The sequence below is a fragment of the Oryctolagus cuniculus genome, chromosome 7 (assembly GCF_051225735.1).
Source record: "Oryctolagus cuniculus isolate XC-2025 breed Fujian yellow rabbit chromosome 7, ASM5122573v1, whole genome shotgun sequence".
NCBI lineage: Eukaryota > Metazoa > Chordata > Mammalia > Lagomorpha > Leporidae > Oryctolagus > Oryctolagus cuniculus.
Window position 1 is genome coordinate 60911062 of NC_142873.1, and position 25862 is coordinate 60936923.

A 25862-nucleotide genomic window follows, 5' to 3' on the forward strand; every position below is an offset into this window, starting at 1 on the left:
TGTGGTAAGATCTTGTCTGCAACTCTGGATTCTCACACGTCAGGCCAGAAAAAAATGGTCTATGCAAATGTTCCTTTACCTATAATGGGGATGCTTCTGACTCAACTCAGTAAGATGCTTTCCGAATGATTATTCAGTTCTGAATCAGACTGAATTATGCATTATGAGGGTAGCCCTTCTTTACAAAAATTTAATACTCACATCCCCAAACTTTGAGAAATAGGCATAAACTGTTTTCCTTTATTAATCAGTTCCTTTAAGTGAGAACCCCCAGAGGGCATTAAAGTGATTGTTTACAGGTCATTCACTACTTGAGGTAGCAGAGGAAATGCCTATGAGGCCTTACAGGCCGCTGAAGTGCCCCGTGATTCTATATGTCACCATATCCTTTACGACAACTTCACAAGAATATTACACGGGCTAAGACACACTGGATCCACGTGACATCCTCCTGATGAAACCAAAGGCACACATTTGTAACCTTGCCAGCAAGGGATCTAGATAATCAACAGATTTCTCTGTTACAAGCTCAGCTGTCTAAAGAACTTGGAACAACATAACTTGGAAATCAATGTGTAACCAGCTCAACCAAAGAAAGATCAATATCTGTAGGGAAATCCAAAACAACAGCATTTTCTTACATCTGTGTCTCCTGTTCCGTGCTAACTACCAAAGCGGCCGCTCCAAAGAGAATCAAAAGATGCTAATGATGTAGAGAAGAGCCTCTCTTCTCAGTGATTCTTAAAAGCACCGGTGTCAATTCTCTAAGACTGCACCAGGAAGCAGTGGGGAGAAAAGGAGCCTCCTGCATCGCAGTGATCTGGTTACCACCCAGATAGTGCTCAGGCCTGTACTTAGGGTGCTTCCTAAGTCTCAGCTAACTTTTTTTCTTAAAGATTTATTTTATTTATTTGAAATACAGAGTTACAGAGAGAGAGAGATAGAGAGAGGTCTTCCATTCACTAGTTTACTCCCCAAATGGCCACAATGGCCAGAGCTGAGCTGATCCGAAGCCAGGAGCCAGGAGCTTCTTCCAGGTCTCCCACGCGAGTGCAGGGGCCCAAGGACTTGGGCCATCTTCCACTGCTTTCCCAGGCCATAGCAGAGAGCTGTATAAGAAGTGGAGCAGCCAGGACTTGAACCAGCGCCCATATGGGATGCCAGCATCGCGGGCTAACTCTTGATGAATGACTGCTAGATCTGTGTCATACAAATAAAGCATATTCGACACACTAGAGTAGTTTCTTTTTGTGTTCTCCTTTTCTGTATTTTGCTGGTGGTAAAGGTTTGAGTGCAAATGTCCTAGGCCTCATCTATCAGTCACAGCCCCCTGGAAATGTTCACAAGTTCAGAAAACAATCAGGGTTCCCAATGGCCTTGCAGAGGCGGTGGTGGTTCCATGAACAAGTGGATGATCTGGGCTGACTCCCTGAATAAGGGACCAACTGGACACAGTGTCAGTGCCTCAAGTCTCAAGGGCAGGTAGAAAGAGGGACAGAGAGCCACTGTCTACAGGGAGACGGGTAACTTCTTCCGTTCGACTGATAACGGCCAGCATTCAGCAAGGATCTGCTTCAGCTGCGGTACAACGTACAGCACCCTCAGAACTGAAGTCCTCCGACCGTCACCACCCGTTTTCTCAGGCACGTCGTCTGAAACCAGCAGAGAGTGCGTGGTGAACAAGCCTTACCGTGGGAATCATACCACAGCTAATAATATGCGTCCGTGAAAATTTCCTCTCGAACTCTGTATCAGAACAAGTTACCGTCCTGAGCATCTGCCACGTCTGATTTCCAAGGCCTGCCAAGGAGACGGCGACCCGGCTGCCTGCGGTCATCAACCTCCTCAACTCTAAGCTCTCACACCTAGTCATAGCTTTTTCCTTCTTTCCACAGTTTTGACTTCCTGCTTGTAGGAACATACTGATAGACGTCTAAAAATTATTTTTGCTATCTTCATTCCCAACATGCCCCCATCTCCTCCTGTTTCAGACAAAACTGAGGAAGACGGGCAAATTCATGTAAGGCAGTACCTGTTTTGCTGGCTGCTTATCCCAAATCCTGACTCAAGCTAGCAAAGCTCTCTTACACCCATGGCACTGCGGCAGACCCCAAGGCACACACAAGGAGAAGGTCGCCACTGCAGCCGAAAAAACCAGACATTTATGCTTTTAACTGACGGCTGTTCATTCTAGTCCTTGGCAAACAAAGTTAGTAAAAGCTGACCACCAAAGACCGGATCGGACCCGACTGCGGACCGTGAAGGTCACCCTGGAGCAGCCTACTTCCTCTGGCACCAAGAACCGCCTCAACTCCAGAGGGATCTCAGCGCTCAGCAGGATCCAAGGACTTCTTGGTTGAGAGCCAGGCCGGAACCCTCACTGGTGAAAGACTGCAGCACGGGAACCGGCCTGTTTCTCACTGGTTCAGTTTGTTCCTCGTGCTTTTCCCACACTTTCACGTTATCAACGCATGGCGGAGGCACAAAGTGACTTCAGTCAGAATGGCCTATTCAGCTGAAGTTCTGAGAAACAGATTACGCTGGACTCCCAATGCGACCTTGACTGGTCTTCAACTGAGCCATTAACTAAATAAATGCTTTTCATTAGTCACCATAAAGCACTGTCATCCGAAGGCTGTGCAATTGCTAAACAATACAGCTCAGAAAGGATGAGATAAACAAGGAACACGGTGGGGGGCCACGTTCATGTTCATCAGCAAACAGAAAGTTGGGACAGGGTCTTTCCCCTCATTCCCAGCAGAGACTGCTTCTATTAGCTAATAGAATGGGAGACTCTACCATCATCAGCATTTGGCCTGACGTTAAGACACATGAACAATATCCTGGGAAGGAGAGAGGAAGGGGGTATTTATTCCTGATAGGCAGCCACACAGACATCTCAGTTACCAGTTAGCTAGGTGGGCAATAAATATTTGAGTACCTTCTATGTGCTAGGTACAGAGTGAGGCACGACTGACAGAACGGTGAGCGGGAATCCCTGACTGCATGGGAGTTTAGGATCCCAGTACAGACTTCTGTCTCAGCAACAGTGGCACCTGCAAGAACACAGGCAAATACCTGACACTCTGAAGCAGCTAGACAAAAGAGGAGGAGCCGGGGCAGAGGAAGAGCCCAGGGAACTGAGGTACCAGGGCCTTCCATCCTGCCATCCAGGGCTGCAACCGGTTCTTCACAACACAGAGAAGATGACAGATGGTCACTGCCCCAACAAAGCAGCCGGTTCAACTGACAGCCCTAAACACGAAGGGTCCTCACACTGACCATCAGGGGCCACGATCTCTCCAAGGCCTTGTGGATAAAAACCGGAATTCTGTGAGAAAACAGAACTGAAGCACACAGCAATGACTTGTCTTTTCTACCTTGCGTTTCAAGTCTGCAGCTGCACACTGGTTCCCTTAAGAAAAAAACGAGAGAGCCATCTCTCCCACTTAAGACAGCTTAAGTGGTTCAAGTGCGAGGGGCCCGCCAACTCTAACTGTTCCTGCAAACCCTGCTCCGTGCAGCTTGTAGAGGCGTGCATCGCGTTAAACACCGCAGGAAGAGGCAGCCTCCAATCACTCTGTCTTCGCACAAGGAGGAACTACTTCTGCCGGTTCTCTCCGGCTTCAGAAAGGTCACCTCTGGTCTGCTGTTAACTGCGTGCCAGGTATGTACAAAGTCAAGACGTGGTTGGCAGTAAATGATTAGAAAGCACTTGGGATCCCAATCCTACCGTGCAGAGAGCCAGTTAGCCTAAAGCCTCCAAAGGTTACCGTGTACAAGAGAACCAGAGGGTGTCCTCTGAGCTCAACCCACAGCGCGAAAGACTCAACTCGTTCTGCTTCGGGAAGGGCGGCAGAGAATGAGCAACCGTTCTTTAGCACCCACCCCTCCAACCCACCCAAGCTCCGTCTCCAGGCATGCCTAACTGATTCATACACGCGACTCCAGGAGCAACCTGCATTCGTGCCACCGTCTGCCGTCACCAACCTCCACACGTCAGCGTGCCACGGACGTGCAAGCAAATGAAGACCGCAGGTGCAAATCCCAGTTGCTTGTCAAGCGCACGCTGCGGTCACCTGCATAACGGAGCGAGCTCCACGCACTCTCTCCTCTTGCGGCTCAGAGACACGCAGTCGTGTGGGACACATCGGCCGCTGCTCCCAAGGTTTGCTCGCAGCAGCTCTGCCAATTGACCCACCCACCCGAGAGAAGGATTTCTGCACATCCTCAACCCCCGGGCTGGTCTCAGGGATCGGCCAAGTTGGCTCGTCCCCCTCCCACTCTCAGCTCCGAGGCCCTTCAGCCAGAAATCGGCCGCCAATTGAAGGCCCGGCTCCGACGGGTTTCCAAAGGGTCCCAGAGGACTAGGGCCGAGGGACAAAGGAAAGCCAGGTCAGGGTTGGTCTTCTCAGCCCGGCACAGGCCCGAGGCGGCTCCTCGACGACCGCCTACGCCACCTCCGGGGTCCCCGATCGTCCCCGACCCTAGTCCCTCAAGCTCCAACCAGCCGTCCCCCGCCCCGGCTCCTGCTGGCTCGCGCCCCTCCGCAAGGCCGGAGCCCAGACCCGCGCCGCCACCCAGAGCCCCCCGCACCTTCTTGGGCGCCTTGGTGACGGTGGCCATGAACGAGTACTTCTCGGCGTCCTCGATCTCCTTGGCCTGCTTCAGCTCCTCCCCGACCCCGGGCAGCGGCATCGCGTCAGGCATAGACATCCCCCGGCCAGCCAGGCCTGCGGCCGTCCCGCCGCCCCCGCCTCCTGCGCTCACGCCCGCCCGCGCGCGCGGCGCCCTCCGACACGCGCTCGCCCACCCTCCCGCCGGGCCCCGCGCCGAGCCGCGCCGGCTTGTCAGGTGCTGTGGCCGGCGCCTCCCCGGCTCAGCAGCCCGCAAAGCAGCAGGGCGACGGCGGCCACAGCAGCAGCGGCAGAAGCACCAGCGCGGAGCTCCGACCTGCCCGCGCCGCCACCTCCGCCACACGCAAACACGCACGCAAAGTAAGGGTAGAGGGCGGCGACGCCACGTCAAGTACTGGCAGCTCGGGGGACGGGGAAGAGGCGGGAAGAAACGTCATTCTTCCTTGACGTCACCACGCTGGGCTGGGCCTCAGAGGACGCCCTCCTTCTTTCCCACTGGCGGGTAAGCGCTCTCAGGGAGAGTCGAACACTTTGCGCCGGCAGGTGGCACCATCAGCCCTGTGAGTAGCGCGCCTTTCCCGCGAGGGTGCCGCGCCGCCGAGGGTCTCCGTGTTGCGGGATTCCGGGCGAGGCCTCAGAGGGGCGTAAGAGCGATGCTTGGGAGCCTGGGATACATCCAAGGGCAGAGAAGGCCTGCTAACACCCATGCCCTGTCTACTAGGCTCTTTGGACCCGAAACGCCTTCCCACGGGGTTAGCGTTCGCCTCTCTGACCTCGGGGCGGGGGGGGTGGGGGGGGGACAGCGCGGAATCGGAGCGGTCTGGTGTGTCTACACAGCCCTTTGTGACTTCTTTCACCACCGTCTCCTCCTGGGCCCTGCCTGTTTACAAGACCTTCAGCCCGCAGAGCTGCCGCGGAGCAGTCTCTGGGACAGGGCCCATGGGTCAGTTTGGCCAGCAGGAGGTGGAGGGAGGGGCACCCAGCGGGCATCCAGGGCGTTCTGGGGTTGCTCATGCCCTGGCCTGGGCCCTACTGTGTGCAGTCCCCGTGCCGAGGCGAAAGTGCACGTGACACATGCATGTTTTGCAAGGTTTAGTTCTGCTGGAAAGGCGAATCCTGTCTGTGGGCTATGGTCAGCTGAGGCTGCTTGTCCTTTAAGATGGTAATGACATTGGCTGTGATTCCCGTGTCCTGTGGAAAGTCCAGTGCCCTCCCCCAGGACTTCTGTGAATTGCTGGGGGTACTTGGGTTCTCATGGTTACCCCCTGGCTCCGGTTTTCTGCTGGTTCTAGAATTTTAGTCACTCTTCTGGTCTTGTGACTGCTTCTTTAGCTCCTTCTGTCCATTCAGCCCCTGCTTCCCTCCACCCCCAACCCTAGTCCAAAGCAACCATGAAAATAAGGCTGTGACATGGAGCAGAGCTTTTAATGGAGGTTTGTGGGTCACAGGGGACAGCTTACATCATACAGCAAACAATTTAAAATCCCATGTCTGAAGTGTTCTGAGAAGTTATTCTGACTGTCTTGTACCAGGGGTTTCTTAATGGCCACATCGCCCTCAAAGCTCCCTGGACCCATGGCCATCAATCCTGCTCCCCCTGCAACTCCCTTCACATCCCCCCCCCCCCCAGCCCTCCTTGGTAGACTCTGGGGAGCCAGATTCTCCTTTTTTTTTTTTTTTTTAAGATTTATTTATTTATTTCTAAAGAGTTTCACAGAGAGAAGGAGAGACCGAGAGAGGGAGAGATAGAGAGATTTTTCATCTGCTGGTTCACTCCCTAGATGGCCACAGCAGCCAGGGCTAGGCCCAGCTGATTCCAGGAGCCAGGAGCTTCTTCCAGGTCTCCCACGTGGATGCAGGAGCCCAAACACTTGAGCCATCTTCTGCTTTCCCACACACATTAGCAGAGAGCTGGATTGGAAGTGGAGCAGCCGAGACATGATCTGGCACCTGCTACACCACAGTGCTGCCCCGAGCCAGATTCTTCTCTGCTATGCTGGGAAGTTCAAGTCTTTCCAGGGCCTTGTCCCTACATTCCTTACCAAGCCCAGAAACCCAGCACATTTTGAACAGGGCCCACTCTTTCAAACCCTAAGCTGTGGTCTAAAGTGACCTTTCCCCCAAGCTGGCTTGGGTGTCCAGCTGGGGCCGCGGCAGCCTGGCCGGAGAAGCTGTGTTTCTGTTACCTAGCATCATGAGGCTGTCAGTGGGAGGAGGCCCGAGGAAGTGCCTGGAAGGCTGCACCTGATACAGATCCTGGTCTTGAGCTGTTAGGGTTCTCTTGTCTGCCCGCTCTTCTGAACTCTCAGATTTCCCTCTTGGGGCCATTCCTGCAGCAGAAGGGCAAACAGGGTGGAAACCAGACAGCAGATCCAGCCAGCCAGGGCCAGGAACCACATGTGGCCCGCTCAGGGCTCTCTGGCTCTAAGGGCCCCAGTGGCTGTCTGTCTTCTTTGTGGGTTTGCTCGGCCTCCTCCATCATCAGAGTCCAGGGGTCAGAGCTGCCTGCTCAGAGACCTGAGGCAGAACCCACTGGGACCAGGCGTAAAAATGCCAAGGCCTTTGAATAGAAAACACGGCCTGAGATAACTTCTTATTTTTTTAAAAAGCATAGGTGTGTCTATTTTTGGACTTTTTTTTTTTTTAAAGATTTATTTATTTGAAAGTCAGAGTTACAGAGAGGGAGACGAGAGACAGAGAGAGATGTCTTCCATCTTCTGATTCATTCCCCAAATGACTGCAACAACCAGGACTGGATCAGGCTGAAGCCAGGGGCAGGAGCTTCTTCTGGTTCTCCCACGTGGGTGCAGGTACCCAAGCATTTGGGTTATCCTCTGTTGGTTTCCCAGGCACATTAGCAGGGAGCTGGATCAGAAGCAGAGCAGCTGGGACTCCAACTGGCGCCCATATGGCATGCTGGCATTGCAGACAGCAGCTTAACCTGCTGTACCATGGTGCCGGTGGTCCCTCTTTGTACTTTTTAAAAAATGAACTTTAAAAAAAATTTAGATATAAAAAATCACAATATATTAAATGGAAAGTAATAAAAAAGAAAAAATAAAAATGAAATTATTTGAGAGGCGGGGGCGGGGGAAGACAGAGACAGAGGCACATATACAGAGAGAGAGAGGGAGCAAGAAGGCTCCCATCTACCGGTTAACTTTCTGAACTCAACCCAGGCCTTGCACATGGGTGGCAGGAACCCAAATACTTGAGCCATCACCTGCTGCCTCCCAGGGTCTGCATTAGTAGGAAACTGGAGGTGTTAATCGAACTCAGTTACCTTGATACAGGAAGTGGGCATCGTAACCATGGGGCTGGACCTGATTTTTTTTTTTTTAAGATTTTATTTATTTATTTGAGAGGTAGAACCACAGACAGAGAGAGGGAGAAAGAGCGTCCAGTTGCTGGTTCATTCCCCAAATGGCCACAATGGCCAGAGCTAAGCTGATCTGAAGCCAGGAGCCAGGAGCGTCCTCTGGGTCTCCCACGCGTGTGCAGGGGCCCAAGGACTTGGGCCATCCTCCCCTGCTTTCCTAGGCCACAGCAGAGAGCTGGATCAAAAGAAGAGCAGCCGGGACATGAATCGTCGCCCATTTGAGTTGTGCAGGCTTAACCTACTGTGCCATAGTACCCACCCCTGGACTTGATTTTTGAAACTGCTATTATCAGGGCAGGCATTGTGGCACAGAAGGTTAACTTGTGGACACCCACACCCTATACTGAAGTGCCTGGCTCAAGTCTTGGCTACTCTGTACTTTATCCAGCTTCCTGCTGTTGTGCCTGGGAGGCAGCAGATGTTGCCCCATGTACTTGGGTCCCTGCCACCCATGTGGGAGACTCAGATTGAGTTGCATGCTCTTGGTTTCCACTTGGCCCAACCCTGGTTGGGGAATGATCCAGTAGATGAAAGATCTCTCTCTCTCTCTCTTTCTCCTTCCCTCTCCCCTGCTTCCTCTCATTTGTCATTCTGCCTTTCAAACAAATAAAATATAGCTTGAAAAAAAAGTTCTTAGGGACCAGCACTGTGGCTTAGTAGCTTCAGCCTCTACCTGTGGCACTAACATCCCATATGGATACCAGCTTGAGCCCTGGCTGCCCCACTTCCAATCCAGCTCTCTGCTAATGGTCTGAGAAAGCAATGAAGGTGGCCCGAGTCCTTGGGCCCCTGCACCCATATGGGAGACCCAGAAGAAGCTCCTGGCTCCTGGCTCCTGGCTTCGGCCTGGCTCAGCTCCAGTTGTTGTAGCCATTTGAGGAGTGAACCAGCTGATGGACGATCTCTCTCTCTGTAACTCTGCTTTCAAATAAATACATAAATCTTAAAGAAAAAAAATTCCTTGAGAAAATAGAGTTAAAAGGTTAAAAGATAATGCATATTTCCACAAGCCTTTTGAAGATCCCTCATATTAATTATATTATAGTATTTATCATTATTTTAATGTTATGGAAAGAAAACCCATGACATTGACAAAAACGCTCTCTTTTCATCATCCTAAGTTCATGTCAGGCCTCGTGCATTTGCAGAAGCTCATTTTCGCACACCTGTAACAGGAGGTCTGTGTCCTTCGGTGTTCTGCTTTGTTCAAGTTATACTATTTCAAAACCACATGACCACATAGCAGGATCACTTACACAGTGTTGTCTGCCTTGTGCCAGCATTCCTTCCTCCTGAATTCACAGTCTGCTGAACTGCTCTCCTATCATTGGGCACTTGAGTTGTTTCCAAAAGTGCAGCATGCATAGAGTTTGGAGTGCTGGTACGGGAACAGCTTTGAAGCAAAATGGCTTTGCAAAGTTGGGTCATGGCACCAGGTCCTGCCAGGCAAAGTGGGTGAACATGTAGGCAGTGGCGCCATTTGTACTGGCTGTGAAAAGGGCTGGGATAAAATATCCTCTGGCTACAGGGGCCCTGGGGCCCTGGGCCTGGGTCTCAGGATGGCTAGCTCCTGGGGAAGCTGAGGGTGCAGTTGAAACTGGGGATCTGGGTGGAATGACATGTGGGCTCAACTCTACTGTGCCACTAACTCGGCCCCTAGGGTCCTGGACCATTCTGGACCTCTGTCTTTCTTGTGCACCACAGGGTGAGTGAGAGCTCTTTATCTGGGGTTTGCAATAACCTAATCCATCCAATAATACATACAAAAGAGCTTTGAATATGTCCCAAATATTGTGCAAGTTATAAGTCACTAAAGTGTGAGTCCTAGCTAAAAATCTGGAGGGGAAAGGAAGGATTGTTGGGAATTTGCAGTTGTCTTTGCGCCGTGCTTCCCAGAAGGGCAGGATTAAGGATGGTCATCGCTGGTGGGGAGTGCTGGTCTGCACTGGGTTGTGCTTCTTCGAAGAGAACTGAAACCTCCCCATCCTTTAACCACTGCTGCTTCCCAGGCCTGCCCTGGCCCCGGGGTACCCAGCAACCCTGTGAAACTTCCTCCACTGCTTTAAAAAAAAAAAGCATTTATTTTATTTATTTCAAAGAGTTACAGAGAGAGAGAATCTTCCATCCACTGGTTTACTCCCTAAATGGCTGCAACGGCTGGAGCTGAGCAGATCTGAAGCCAGGAGCCAGGAGCTTCTTGTGGATCTCCCATGTGGATGCAGGAGCCCAAGCACTTGGGCCATCTTCCACTGCCTTCCCAGGCCATAGCAGAGAGTGGGATTGGAAGAAGAGCAGCCAGGACTAGAACCAGCGCCCATATGGCATGCCGGCGCCGCAGGCAGAGGATTAACCTACTGCACCACGGCACCAGCCCCTTCACTGCTTTTTTAAATAAAGATTTTTATTCTGTTTCTTTGAAAGGCAGAGTGACAGATGGAAAGACACTGAGAGAGAGAGAGAGAGGTCTTCCATCCACTGGTTCACTCCCCAAATGGCTGCAACGGCTGGTTCTGGGACAGACTGAAGCCAGGAGCTTAGAACTCCATTTGGGTCTCCCACGTGGGTGCCAGGGGCACAAGCAGTTGGGCCATCTTCTGTTGCTCTCCCAGGCACATTAGCAGGAAGTTGGATCAGAAGCAGAGCAGCCAGAACTGGAATGGGCCTGTATGGGATGCCCGTGCTGTAGACATGGCTTGACCCCTGGTGCCACAATGCCAGCCCCACTTCAGTGCTTTTTTCTGGCCAAATCAGAGATCCTGGTGTGTCTCCCACTTAATGCAACCCATGAAAGTGAAGGCCAGGCCGGCGTCGCGGCTCACTAGGTTAATCCTCCACCTTGCGGTGCCGGCACACCGGGTTCTAGTCCCAGTCGGGGCGCCAGATTCTGTCCTGGTTGCCCCTCTTCCAGGCCAGCTCTCTGCTGTGGCCCGGGAGTGCAGAGGAGGATGGCCCAAGTACTTGGGCCCTACATCCCACGGGAGACCAGGATAAGTACCTGGCTCCTGCCTTCGGATCAGCGTGGTGCACCAACGGCAAAAAGGAAGACCTTTCTTCTGTCTCTCTCTCTCACTGTCCACTCTGCCTGTCAAAAAGAAAAGAAAAGAAAAGAAAGTGAAGGCCAAGGAGGCATCCAGTGCAAATGATGTTCAAGGAATGTGCTCAGATGATTCTTTGTGTCATTTTGTGCATTTTCCTTATATGTGTGTGTATGTGTGGTGTGAGGGAAGGTAAGGAGTTTAACAAAGAAGCAAACATTATGAAACTGGCCTGGGACTTCCGTCTCTGCCTGCTCAGTTATTTTTATTGAGTATAGGTTTTGTGTCAGGAGCTGTGTCAGGTGCCAGAGATCTCACTGGAGAAGAGACGTGGGGCTTAGAGTCAGTAGCAGAACTTTGTCAGCAGACCTGGGTCTCCAGAAAGCTGCTCCTCCTGACTCCTCCATGCCCTGCTGCCTGGCCCCACCCCAGAGTCCTTCCTCCCCACTCCTAAGACTGTGTTGGGTCCCCGGGGATGGAGGGACAGAGCGGCCTGTGTTCAAAATCCCAGGCACCTGCCCACCCTTGCAGCTACCCTGAGTCTTTTAGAAGCTCTGGGATTCTGTCTCCCTGGAAGACACCCTCTCCCCACATAGTGGAGAGTGCGCGGGGGAGGTGGAGGTGCCAGCTTGCTGGGATCGGTGGCTGCACCATCCCATCTGCCTCTCAGGGCACAGCCCTCCTAGGCCCTCCCTGGCACTCACCCCCGGGACTAGAAGCAGAAAGGGTCCTGGTTGGCCAGGCTGTACCTTGGTGGTGCTCCTTTAGGATGCCTGCAGAGGGGAGCCCAGGGCATTGCCTGGACTGGGCAGGCACTGGGACTGGATGCAGACAGCCAAGCTACAATTTCCCCAAGCTCAGGCATCAGGGTTTACCCCTTCTGCCCCAAAGGGCCTGCCCTGAGACTGATTTGTTGGAGCTGGAGGAGGCAGAGCGGTGGCCGCTGGTGATGCGGAGGCTGCTGCTGGGTGGGAGCCTTCCTCACCCTCTCTGGTGTGCAGGGCGGGCCCCATTGCATCAGCCTTGGAGCCTCTGCTCCTGGCTTTGCAGCCAGCTGGGCCCCTGGAGGAGGGACTCTCCCTGTTTTTCAACAAACCATTAACCATTTCATCCTCCCAGCCTTTCTCACAGCCAAAGCAGACTCCTAGGGCTGCCGCACGTGCCCCTCTGGGCTGCCCCTCTTAGCCTCCCTCAGCATCGTGCCACCCAGGGGCACCACCGCGGCTGCCTTCTGAGGGTTGAAGGCTCCACCATACCCAACCCAGGCCTGGCTCTTTCCTGGGAAAAGAGTTAACTTCGCCGGCCCCCACCCTCTGCATTTGTCCCATTCTGTAGTGGTGAGGACAGAGCTCACAGCCTCCAGCGTGAGCTCATGCCACTTCCACACTCCAAACTGAGTCCTGATAAAGGGTCAACACGGCGGACTAGGCCCAGAGCAAGAATGGTGCTCAATCCAGAGAGCTGGAGACTCAGACCGTGGCCATGCCCCAAAGCCTCTCCAACTATTTCCTGTAGATGTCTCAGGCTTTGCCCTCTTTACAGGCACCCAGGGAAGAAGAGGGTGCAGAGAGGGCCCTGAGGCTCAAGGGGTTGACGGAAGAGAGTCTCAGGACACAGTGTTTTTCTGCTCTTGCAAGAGCTGAACCAAGAGACACGGGGGTGGCGTGGGGGCAGCCAGGCCATTCCAGTCAGCAAAACCCCAGCCACATTCCCGCTCAGGACTTCTGTCTCCCAATCCCAGCATTCTCCCTCCACCCCACCCATTTCTAGGCTTGAAATAGCCTGGAACTCCATCTAAGCCCAGGCCCAGGTCCCAATTTTAGATCCACAAACATTTGGCTGCACTGTACTTGTAGAATCCTGAGCTGGGACCCATGGTGTGTGTGTGTGTGTGTGTGTGTGTGTGTGTGTGTGTGTGTAGTGTTGTTTGCAGAGATGAATGAGGCCCAGCCTCTGCCTGCAGGAAACTTGTAAAATATGCCCAGACGACAAAAGCATACCATGTCTATGGAAGAAGAAAGAGGGCATCCCGTGGAAGGAAGGGGCAGCCTTGTAAAGAAGAGTTGGTTTTAGGGGACCAGTGCTGTGGCGTAGTGGGTAAAACCGTCATGTGCAGTGCCGGCATTCTGTATGGGTGCCTGTTTGAGTCCCTGTTGCTCCACTTCCGATCCTCCTCTCTGCTATGGCCTGGGAAAGCAGTAGAAGATGGCCCAAGTTCTTGGACCCCTGCATGGGAGACCTGGAAGAAGCTCCTGGCTCCTAGCATTGGATTGGCTCAGCTCTGGCCATTTAGGCCATTTTGGGAGTGAACCAACAGATGGAAGACCTCTCTCTCTCTCTCTCTCCCTCTCTCTCTCTCTGCCTCTACCTTTCAAATAAATAAATTAAAAAAAAAAAAAAAGAGCCGATTCTGTTGAATCTTGGAGAGCGAGAGAATGGGGGTGTGTGTGTGGAAAATGTGCTCCCATTCTCTGGTTCACAGCAACAATGCAACAACAGGAAGGGACTGGACTGAAGCTGAGAGCCAGGAACTCAATCTGGGTCTCTCATGTGGTGGCAGGAACCCAGTTACTTGAGCCACCACTGCTGCCTCCCAGGCTCTGCATTAATAGAAAGTTGGAGTCAGGAGCCAGGGCAGGGTGTGCAGTCCCGGCACTCTGATGTGGGACAGGAACTCCTCAACCTGTATCTTAGCGACTGGGTTAAATGCCTGCTGCATGGATGAGTAGGATGGCAACAGATGGAAACAAACGATGCTCATTCTCAATGGCGGGAATAGCAAGGGCAAGCATGCAGAGGTGTGAGACTTAGGATATGTTCTGGACCGTGGCCGGCAATCTAGTTTGATTGGAGCATGTGGTAGCAAAGGGGGCTGTTTGCAGTTTCCATGGATGTGTGAGTTTGTGTAGACTTCCTATGGACCAAGGGCTCCTGAGTGGCAAAGATGTGTTGGTTCATGTCTTACAGATCAGCCGTTAAATGGAGGCATAGAAAGGTAAAGAAACTTGCTTAGAGCTAAACAGAGCAGCTGTTACAGAGCAAGGTTAAAATCCATGCTCTCTGCCTTTGTCTGTCTTTTTTTTTTTTTTTTTTTTTTTTTTTTTTTTTTTTTTTTTTTGACAGGCAGAGTGGACAGTGAGAGAGAGAGACAGAGAGAAAGGTCTTCCTTTTGCCGTTGGTTCACCCTCCAATGGCCGCCGCGGCCGGCGCGCTGCGGCCGGCGCACCGCGCTGATCTGATGGCAGGAGCCAGGAGCCAGGTGCTTTTCCTGGTCTCCCATGGGGTGCAGGGCCCAAGCACCTGGGCCATCCTCCACTGCACTCCCTGGCCACAGCAGAGGGCTGGCCTGGAAGAGGGGCAACCGGGACAGAATCCGGCGCCCCGACCGGGACTAGAACCCGGTGTGCCGGCGCCGCTAGGCGGAGGATTAGCCTAGTGAGCCGCGGCGCCGGCCCTTTGTCTGTCTTGGCCCAGTGCAGGTCCCTTAATCCATGGGGCTTGATCCATGGAGCTGGCTCAGTGAACAGAGCTTGAGTAGGTCCCTTAGGGGACCAAAGAGATGTTTGAAGTGCACAGCCAGGGATCGTGGATGAACAGGGAGATTTAGCCACATGAATGTGCCTCGTGGTGTGCATACAAACAAGGAATGAATGCTTCTGTGACACTTAACGGGAAAGCAATGCTATCGTTCTTTGTTTTCCCAAATTTATTTGACTCTGGTCCCAAACCCTATCCACAGTTGGTGAAAAGTCTGATAGAACTGTTAGAGCTTCCTCCTTCGGCTCGTTGCATTTTTACCAAAAGTTAAACAAAACAAAAACCCCCAACAAGCAAACAAAGGATTTGATCTTATAAAACGGAGCAGCTGGTCCTGACTCAGAGAGCTCCCAGTTACTGGGCCTCTCTGGCAGTGGGGAGTACTTCTCCAGGAAGCCTGGAGAGCTGCCCACCCGCCGTGGCTTCTCCCACAGCTGGCCACTTAGTGGTCTTCCTTCCCAGTCCTCCCTCCATCCTGGGTTTTGCCATCCCTGTGGGGGTGGGGCAGGGCTCAGCTTCCACCACTGGTGGACACCCATAATCTTTCGCCCTGTCCCCAGCTGCTGGAAGTCCCTGCCCACAGGTAAGGCTTCCTCAACTAGCCAGGGAGAAATCGCCATCCCCCCAACCTCTTTGACCTCCCTGACACCAAGCCTTGGCAATCCTCTTGGGAGGATGTGGGGAAAATACTTCACATTCTTTTCTGTAGAGCCCACAGCCAGGAAAACCAGATATGGCTGATTTCTCAATCAGGTTGTTTTGCCTCATTAAACGTGCAATTGCCATGGTACGTGTTCAGTAGCAGAAGGTGACTGAAACTTGCTGCAAGTCACACAAGGCAGTAGAGTAGAATATTTCACGGTGTGGAGTGAAAATATTGCTTGCTGGAAAAAAGCAGTGTTCAAAGAAGCATCACAGGGTCTGGCGCTGTGGCTCACTTGGTTAATCTTCCACCTGCGGCACCGGCATCCCATGTGGGTGCCAGTTCTAGTCCCGGTTGCTCCTCTTCCAGTCCAGCTCTCTGCTGTGGCCCGGGAAGGCAGTGGAAGATGGCCCAAGTACTTCGGCCCTGCACCCACATGGGAGACCAGGAGGAAGCACCTGGCTCCTGGCTTCGGATCAGCGCAGCTCCAGCCGTTGCGGCCAATTGGGGGGTGAACCAACGGAAGGAAGACCTTTCTCTCTGTCTCTTTCTCTCACTAACTCTATCTATCAAATAAAAAAAAAAAAAAGAAGAAGAAGAAGCAGAAGCATCACAGTGTGGCCTGGGCTTTTGGTAAACATGAAATTATATATTTACATCAAGAAAAGCAGAAATCAAAGGTAAATATCAAAATGCTTATTCCTTCTGTGTGATGAGATTATAGGTCTATTTTTAAAGAGATTTTATTTATTTGGTTGAGAGATAGAGTTACAGACAGTGAGAAGGAGAGACAAAAAGGTCTTCCTTCTGCTGGTTCACTCCCCAGGTGACCGCAACGGCTAGAAGTAGGCTGATTCAAAGCCAGGAGCCAGGAGCTTCTGTCTCCCACACAGATGCAGGGGCCCAAGGACTTGGGCCATCTTCTACTGCTTTCCCAGGCTACAGCAGAGAGCTGAATTGGAAGAGGAGCAGCCAGGACTCGAACCAGTGCTCATATGGGATGCCGGCGCCACAGGCAGAAGATTAACCTACTGCGCCATGGCACTGGTCCCGAGATTATTTATAGGTCTTTTTAAAAATTTCAATGAATGTTTATTACTTTTTTGGTGAGTAATTTGAAGAAAACTAATTTTACATAATTTTTTAAACTGTAAAAATATATACTTATTTTAAAAAATTGAAACAGATATATGTGCAACTAAAGTGAAAACCCTCAATTTCCCTACTTACTCTCTCATTTACTCTGTGCTTAGAATCAGGACCCTCACCTCCACATCATATTTTCATATGTAGATTTTAAACTGATAAGAACAAATACTGGCCAGCGCTGCGGCTCAATAGGCTAATTCTCCGCCTGCGGCACCGGCACACCAGTTTCTAGTCCCAGTCGGGGCGCTGGATTCTGTCACGGTTGCTCCTCTTCCTGTCCAGCTCTCTGCTGTGGCCCAGGAGTGCAGTGGAGGATGGCCCAAGTCCTTGGGCCCTGCACCCACATGGAAGACCAGGAGAAGCAACTGGCTCCTGGCTTCGGATCAGCGTAGTGTACCCGCCACAGCGCGCCAGCCGCAGCGGCCATTGGAGGGTGAACCAATGGAAAAAGGAAGACCTTTCTCTCTGTCTCTCTCTCTCACTGTCCACTCTGCCTGTAAAAAAAAAAAAACAAAACAAAAAAAAAAAAAACAAAAAAAACACTTGATCTTAGCCAAAAGGCTGAGACCTGATCATACATAGATTTTTTTAAAAAAAGATTTATTTTTTTTTAACTTTTATTTAATGAATATAAATTTCCAAAGTACGGCTTATGGATTACAATGGCTTCCCCCCCATAACATCTCTCCCACCCGCATCCCTCCCCTTTCCCACTCCCTCTCCCCTTCCATTCACATGAGGATTCATTTTCGATTCTCTTTATATACAGAAGATCAGTTTAGCATACATTAAGTAAGGATTTCAACAGTTAGTTCCCACACAAACATAAAGTGAAAAATAATAGATGATTTTTTAAATGATGATGAAATCAGATCAGACCTATTGTCATGTTTAATCCCAGCGAGAGTCAAGGACCTGGGCCATCTTCCACTGCTTTAGGGTCTATATTCTTAACACTACAAAACATCAATGAAAGAAACCAAAGAAGACCTAAATAAATGGAGAATTACACCATGCCCCAGGGAAAAGAAACTGTAATATAGATTAGATTCTCTTCAAACTGATAAATAAATGTAACTCAATTCTACTTAAAACCCTCCCAGAGTTTTAGTAGGCACAGACAAGCTGATTCTAAAGTTTATGCAAAAATGCAAAGGAAGTAGAAAAGCTAAAGCAATTTTGAAAAAGAATAAAGTTAGGTGAGTGGCGTTGCCTGATTTTAAGACTTACTACAAAGTCTTTGTGAACACAAGTGTGTGGTACTGGCAGCAGGAGACACACATAGATCCATGCATCAGAATAGACAGGCTAGAGATAGACACACAAATACAACCGACAGACGTTTCGCATAGGTGCAAAGGCAATGCACTGGAGAAAGGATCATCTTGTTGGAACAATTAGGCATCCAGTGCAGAAAAACAAACCTCAACCTAAGTCTCACACCACATACAAAAGTAACTCAGAATGGATCATGAATTTAAATATAAAGCTGCTAAATTTTAGAAGAAACCATAGGCAAATATCTTACTGATCTGGAATTAGGCAAAGAGTTTTAAGCCATGATAAGGAAAGCGTAATCCAGAAAAGAAAAATGTATGTTGGAATTCATCAAAGTCAAATACTGCTATAGACAGACAATTAAGAGGAATGAGAAAGTTATAGACTGGGAGAAAATGTTTGTAAATAATATATCCAACAAAAGACTTGAGAATATATAAAGAATTCTCAAAACTTGACAATAAGGAAACAAGCAACCTAATATAAAATGAATAGAAGACTTTGTGCTAAAGAGGATATACAAGCAAACAAGGCTATTCAACATTAGCCATTAGGAATATGCAAATTGAAACCTCAAGGAGATATGATGGCATACATATTAGAGTGGCTGAAATAAATACACTGACAATGCTAAGTGCTAATGAGGATGCTGCCATACACTGGAATGCTCATATTGCTGGTGGGAATGCAAAATGGTACAACCACTCTGGAAAAGTTTGATGATGATCCCTCCCTCCCTCCCTCTTTCCCTCCCTCCCTCTCTCTCTCTCCTTCCCTCTCTCTCTCCCTCCCTCCCTTCTTCCTTCCTTCAAGATTTTTTTATTGGGGCCAGCTCTGTGGCATATTAGGCTAAGCCTCCACCTGTGGCACTGGCATCCCATATGGTCACTGGTTCGTGTCCCAGCTGCTCCTCTGATCCAGCTCTCTGCTATGGCCCAACAAAGCAGTGGCAGATGGCCCAAGTGCTTGGGCTCCTGTACTCACGTGGGAAATCCAGAAGAAACTCCTGGCTCCTGGCTTCAGACCAGCCCAGCTCTGGCTATTGTGGCCATTTGGGGAGTGAACCAGCAGATGGACAACCTCTCTCTCTCTCTGCCTCTCTCTGTCTGTAACTTTTAAGAATCTTTTAAGATTTATTTAATTTATTTGAGAGACAGAGTTACAGACAGAGAGAGGCAGGGACAGAAAGAAATTTTCCATTCACTGGTTTACCCCCCAAATGGCCACAATGTCTGGGCCAGGCCAAAGCCAGGAACCAGGAGCTGCATCCGGGTCTCCCACGTGGGTGCAGGGGCCCAAGCACTTGGAACATCTTCCACTGCTATCGCAGCGCATAAGCAGGGAGCTAGATAGGAAGTGGAGCATCTGGGACTGGAACCGGCACCCATATAGGATGCTGGCTTTGGAGGCGTCAGCTTTACCTGTTGTGCCACAGCACTGGCCCCTGTCATATGATAATTTAATGTCTCATTTTAAAAGAAATAATCTCTAACTAACTCTGCCTTTCAAAAAATTATTATATAACCCAGAAGTTGTACTTGAAGATAATTACCTTAGATAAATGAAAATTTATTTCACACAGAAATCTACAAGAATATTTGTAGAAGCTCTATTCAGAATTATCAGACATTGGAACCACCCAAATGTTCTTCACCAAATAGATAAACGATGGTTCATACAAAGAATGACGAAGGAACTATTGATATGGAAAACAACTTTGAGGAATCTTAAATGCAGTAGGCAGAGTGAAAAAGAAGCAAGTCTTAAAAAGTTATTTGAGGCACCGCGGTTCACTAGGCTAATCCTCCGCCTTGCGGCGCCGGCACACAGGGTTCTAGTCCCGGTCGGGGCTCCGGATTCTGTCCTGGTTGCCCCTCTTCCAGGCCAGCTCTCTGCTGTGGCCAGGGAGTGCAGTGGAGGATGGCCCAAGTGCTTGGGCCCTGCACCCCATGGGAGACCAGGAGAAGCACCTGGCTCCTGGCTTCGGATCAGCACTGTGCGCCGGCTGCGGCGGCCATTGGAGAGTGAACCAATGGCAAAGGAAGACCTTTCTCTCTGTCTCTCTCTCTCACTGTCCACTCTGCCTGTCAAAAAAAAAAAAAAAAAAGTTATTTGATATATTATTTCATTCATATGACATTCTCCAGGGAGAAAGACTAGATCAGTGATTGGCAGCAGTTAGAGGTAGGCAGAAGGCAGCCAGCAAGAGGGAGATTTAGGGGTGATGGAACTGTTCTACTTCCAGATTACAGTGGTGGTCACACAATTCTATTCAAGTGTTACAGCCTATAGATTGGTACACACACCTGCCAATTTAACTTCATGTTAAAGTTTTAGAGCAATTTTAGGTTTACAGAAAAATTGAACAGAAGGTGCAGAAATTTCTCATATGCTGTCTGTTCCCACACTTAAACAGCCTCCTCCACTGGGAACATTCTTCCAATCGATGAACCTACACTAACACGTCATTATCATCCAAAGTTCATAGTTTACATTAGAGATCATCTTTTTTTTTTTTTTAAAGGAATATTTATTTATTTATTTGAAAGAGCAACATGGGATGGGGTTGGGGGAGAGAAGGAGAGACAGAGATAGAGATTGTCCATCTGCTGACTTACTTCCCAAATGGCTAAAGCAAGGTGACAGAAACTCCATCCTGGTCCCCTACATGGGTGGCTGGGACCCAAGTACTTGGGCAGTCTTCCACTGCCTTCCCTGGCATATTAGCAGGAAATCAGATTGGAAGTGGAGTATTAGGGACTGGGGTTGATAGAGGTAGTTTAACCCACTGCACCACAAACATTGGCTCAAAGTTTCACGCTTTATATTATACATTCTATGGGTTTTCACAAGCTTATAGTGACACAAATCCACTGAATGTCATGCAGAATAGTTTCATTGCCCTAAAGACCCTCTGAACTTTACCAGAGCATCACTCCCACACCTATAACCCCAGGCAAAGGTGGATCCTTTTACTGTTTCCATAGTTTTGCCTTTTCCAGAATGTCTTCTAATGGGATTATATAGCAGGTAGCTTTTCCACATTGGCTTCTTTCACTTAGTAACATGTATTTAAGTTTCCTTCATATCTTTTCATCAGCTCATAGTTCATTTTTTGTTTTTAGTGCTGAATGATAATCCATTGTCTAGATGTACCACCATTTACCCATTCATGTACTAAACAACATCTTGGTTGTCCCCAAATTTTGGCAACTAGGAATAAAACTTGCGTAAACACCCATCTGCAGGTTTTGTGGGATGCAAGTTTTCAAGTCCTTTGGGTAAACACCAAGGAGTGCAATTGCTGGATCATATGGTGTAAGAATATGTTTAGTTTTGTTAAAAAAAAAAAAAAAACCTGCCAAGCTAACTCCCAAGTGTCGCTCCCCCTCTTCATGGAGGAACGACACTAAGTCCTGCCTAGGCTTCATATCCGAGTCACGGCACCATTATGTCGCTCCCCCTCTTCGTGGAGGAACGACACAGGACCCTGCGCTGTTCTTTCGTCTGCTCGGCCCTCCCCGGGTTTGCTGCTGGTTCTTCCCGGGTTGGCTACTATCCCTTCCACCTCCGTGGAAGGGCAGTTCCCCCTGGCCACATTCCCCACTTCCGCAGGGGAGCGGCACACCGCCGGCCGGCTCTTCTCGGGGGGCTGCACAGGTGTTCCTTCAGCTAGATGTTCCCCTTAGATGTTCCTGGTGCATGCCGTCTCTCTCCTCCTTTATAGTCCTCCTCCGCCAATCCTAACTCGGCTGCCCACACGCCGAGTACGCTGCTCTCCAATCAGGAGCAAGTCCTACAGTTTATTGGTTGAACTGGAGGCAGCTGTGCGGAAGCTGTTTACTTCTCTCCCAGCGCCATATTGTGGGAGAGCAGATGCATAGAATAAGTCTTAATTCCAGTAACTCAGTCTAGTCCGGTTTGCTCCCCACACCAAGGTATCTGCACCGTTTTGCCTTTCCACCAGCAATGAGAGAGAATTCCTGCTGTGTGCATCCTCATAAGCCCCCGCCCTTGTCTGCTTTCTGGATTCTGCCCATTCTAATAGGCGTCCAGCGGCATCTCACTGTTTCAGTTTAACGTTCCCTGATGCTGTGTAATGTTGAGCATGTTTCATATGCCTGCTTAGCATTTGTGTATCTTCTTTGGTGAGGCAAAGATACAGATGTTTTGCCTATCTATTTTTCAAATTATGTTGCTTACCAATTGTTCAATTTTAAAAATTCTTTGAGTATTTTGGACAACAGTCCTCTATCAGATAGAAGACTTTTAAATTAAGTTTTGTTGTTTTATTTTATTTTTGATTGTACACATCTGTGGGGTAAAATGTGATGTTTCAATGCATATATACATTTCATCATGATTAAATTAGAGTAATTAATATATCCATCACCTCAAACATTAATCAGTTCTGTATGGTGAAAACATTAATATTGTTCTGTTCTGACTCTATTGAAATACATATCACTGGGGTTGTTTTTTTTTTTTTTAAAGATTTTTTTTCCTTTTCTTTTGGTTCACCCCCCAAATAGCTGCTATGGTCGGCACGCTGCAGCCGGCGCGCGGTACCGATCCGAAGCCAGGAGCCAGGTGCTTCCTCCTGGTCTCCCATGTGGGTGCAGGGGCCCAAGCACTTGAGCCATCCTCCACTGCCTTCCCGGGTCACAGCAGAGAGCTGGACTAGAAGAGGAGCAACCGGGACAGAATCCGGAGCCCCAACCGGGACTAGATAAAGATTTTATTTATTTATTTGAGAGGTAGAGTTACAGACAGTGTGAGAGAGAGACAGAGAAAGGTCTTCCGTCCATTGGTTCACTCCCCAAATGGCTGCATGGCCAGAGCTGTGCTGGTCCGAAGCCAGGACCCAGGAGCTTCTTCTGGGCCTCCCATGTCGGTGCAGGGGCCCAAGGACTTGGGCCATCTTCTACTGCTTTCCCAGGCTATGTCAAAGAGCTGGATTGGAAGAGGAGCAGCTGGGACTAGAACCGGTGCCCATTATGGGATGCCAGCGCCGCAGGCAGAGGATTAACCTACTGAGCCATGGTGCCGGCCCCCACATCATTGTTAACTTTAGTCACCATACTGTGCAAGAGAACACCAGAACCATTCCTGCTGCCTAACTGCAATGTCGTACCTACCTACTGCCTAACCTCTCTACACCCCCTCCCAGGCCCTCCCTACCCTATGGTCACCACTCTTCTTCTTTCTTAGATTGCACAGGTGTGTGAGATCATGAAGTCAGTATTTGTCTTTCTCTGCCTGGCATATTTCACCTAACATAATATTCTCTAGGTTCCCCCATGTTGTTGCAAAGGACGGGATTTCAATCTTTTTAAAGGCAGAATAGTATTCCATTGTGTGTGTGTGTGTGTGTGTGTGTGTGTGTGTATGTGTATATATATATATATATCATTTTCTTTTTTTTTTAAGACTTAGTTATTTATTTGAAAGGCAGAGTTACAGAGAGGCAGAGGCAGAGAGGGAGAGGTCTTCTGTTCATTGGTTCACTCCCCAGATGGCCCCAATGGCTGGAGCTGCACTGATCAGAAGCCAGGAGCTAGGAGCTTCTTCCAGGTCTCCCACATGGGTTCAGTGGTCCAAGGACTTGGGCTATCTTCCACTGCTTACCCAGGCCATAGCAGAGAGCTGGATTGGAAGAGGAGCAGCCAGGACTCGAACCGGTGCCATATGGGATGCCAGCACTGCTGGCGGCGGCTTTACCCACTATACCACAGCACCAGCCCAATATACCCCGTTTTCTTTATCCATTTATCTATTGGTGGACACTTAGGTTGATTGCATAGCTTGGCTGTTGTGAACAGTGCTGTAATAAACACAGGAGTACAGATGTCTCTTCAACAGACTGCTTTCATTTCCTTTTGATATATACCCAGTAGTGGGATCATTGGATTGTAAAGTAGCTCTGTTTTAAATTTTTTTAGGAGGTTAAACAATCTTATGCCAACAATTTTGGCAACTTGCATGAAGTGCACCTATCTCTTCAAGAAGACAAATTAAGTAAACTGACATGGAAAGGAAAAGTTTTTGAATAACCCCATATGTGTTTAAGAAATGAAACCAGTTTTAAAAATCTTCCCCCAGAGATAACTGAAGTTCTAAATAGTTTCATTGGGGAATTCTGATACACATTTAAAGATAAAATAATAGCACAATGATATGTTCTTTCAGAAAATGGGAAAGGATCAAATACTTTCCAGCTCATTTTAACAGATCAACTTAACTCTGATATCAAAACCCAATAAGAAAAATTTATGGAATTATGGTCCTAATTGATACTGGTGAAAAAAGCCTAAATATAGAAAATCAAATCCAGAAGAAAGTAAAAATGAAATATGAATGATTCAGTTTTTCTTCTCTCTCTTTTGTGTGTCTGCTCTCCTGGGATTTGTACTCTTGCCTGTTTTCATAATGGTAGTTATCATCCTTATTCTCCTACTGTAGGACCCCCGTAAGCATTTCTCAGAGGGCCTGTTTTGTGACTGTGACTTCATTCAGTTTTTATTTGTCTGTTTTTGTTTGTTTGTCTTTGAAAGTCTTTATTTCTGCTCCACTTCTGAGTAATAGCTTTGCTGGAAATATTATTCATGGCTGGCAATTTCTTTCTTCCAAAACTTTGGCCATTTCATCTCATTCTCTACTGGCCTACAAGGTTTCAGCCAAGAAGTTGTCCTAATGCTGTCAGTCTACTGGGGATTGTCTTGTGAGTGACTTGATGCTTTTCTCTTGCTGTTTTTAGAATTTTTTGTCTATTAGGACCTCGGTATCTGTATGTTTTCCAAGATTTGCAAAGTTTTCAGCAATTATTTCATTGAAAATGTTTTCTATGTCTTTTCCTTCCTTTTATCTTTCTGGAATACCCATAATACAAATGTTTGCATGCTTATTGTCATCCTATAAGTCTTGAAGGCTTTCTTCATTATTTTAATTTTTTTCCTTTTGTTTGACTGGGTTATTTATTTTTTAAATTTTACAAAAGGATTTATTTATTATTTTAAAGGCAGTTACAGAAAGAGAGAGAGAGAGAGAGAGAGAGAGAGAGAGATGTCTTCCATCTGCTGCTTCATTCCTTAAATGGCCACAACAATTGGAGAGGGGCCAGGTAGAAGCCAGGCGTCTAGAACTCCATCTGGGTCTCCCTCTTGGGCCATCTTCTGCTGTTTTCCCAGGTGCAGTAGCAGGGAGTGTACTGGAAATGGAGCAGCCAGGATGCACAGGCGTCCATGTGGGATGCCAGTGTTACAGGTAGCAGCTTAACACCCTGTGCCACAATACGGGCCCCTTGACTAGGTTGTTTCAAAAGACTTATCTTCAATATCGAAAAACTCTATCTTCTTCTTGTCTAATTCTGCTGTTGAAGCTCTCCACTCTTTTAAATTTAATTTATTGAATTCTTTAGCTATAAGATTTTTGATTGGTTGTTTTTTATGATCTGTACTTTTTTGCTGGATTTCTCATTCATGTCATGAATTGTCTTTCTAATATCATTGAGTTGTCTGTATTCTTTTGTTTTTCATTGTTGCCTTAAAATCATTATTTTGAATTCTTTGCTAGTCATTTCACTGATGTCCATTTCTTTGTGATCTATTGCTATTTATTATGCTCCATCAGAGTCATCACGTTACCTTTTTTCCCCTTCTTGTACACTGGTTCGTTTGTATCTAGTGATTCAGTTGCTTCTACCAATTTGAGGGATGGCATTCATGCTGGCCATGTGTCTTGGGGTATTCATACTGTGTTGGCTTTGGTTTCAGATGAGCACCTTAGTGTAGTGTCTGTGTGGCCTCTTCAGCTCTACTCAATGTTGGTGCTGTCTGTGGGTACCTTAGGGACCTAGACTGCCAGTTGGAATGCAGCTCTGTTGGGTGGGGCAGGTTTGCTGGCAGCTCTGGTGCAGTGCACCTGGCTGTAGATATATGGTGCCTGTCTGTTTTAGTGGGTCATGTGAGGACAGAGCCATGCCGAGGGCCCAAGTGGGTACAGCATAGCATGCCCAGTAGCAGGGTGGGGTGCCTATAAATGTCTGGTCCATTCTAATGTCTGAGTTAGTTGCACAAGGCCTCCAAGGGCCAACCTGCTCAGGGAAGTCTACCCAGTTGCTTCCTAAGGATGAGGGTGGGGCCAAGTGTTGGCTTCTCTGGGCCTCCATAGGCAAGGCTTTTGAGAACAGGCTGCTCAACTGCTTC

At 48.9% G+C, this 25862-nt stretch overlaps 1 protein-coding gene and 1 long non-coding RNA gene across 4 annotated transcripts in view; one reads left to right on the forward strand and one right to left on the reverse strand.

Moving 5' to 3' along the window:
- Positions 1–4961, reverse strand: part of AHCYL1 (adenosylhomocysteinase like 1) — a 41104-nt gene extending 36143 nt beyond the window's left edge. The window contains exon 1 of one of the 3 annotated variants that reach the window (XM_008264723.5): positions 4597–4961. In XM_008264723.5, the coding sequence (XP_008262945.1) occupies positions 4597–4716 (120 nt within the window). In that variant the 5' untranslated portion in view covers positions 4717–4961. Of the gene's footprint in view, positions 1–3990; positions 4015–4596 lie in introns of those variants that run through there. The other 2 variants (XM_089337009.1, XM_089337008.1) reach the window with 2 other exon arrangements.
- Positions 4962–5101: 140 nt separating this feature from the next.
- The window catches only part of LOC138850581 (uncharacterized), a 95707-nt gene continuing 74946 nt past the window's right edge, over positions 5102–25862 (forward strand). The window contains exon 1 of the long non-coding RNA XR_011390535.2: positions 5102–5197. This is a non-coding gene — a long non-coding RNA (uncharacterized LOC138850581). The remainder of the gene's footprint in view (positions 5198–25862) is intronic.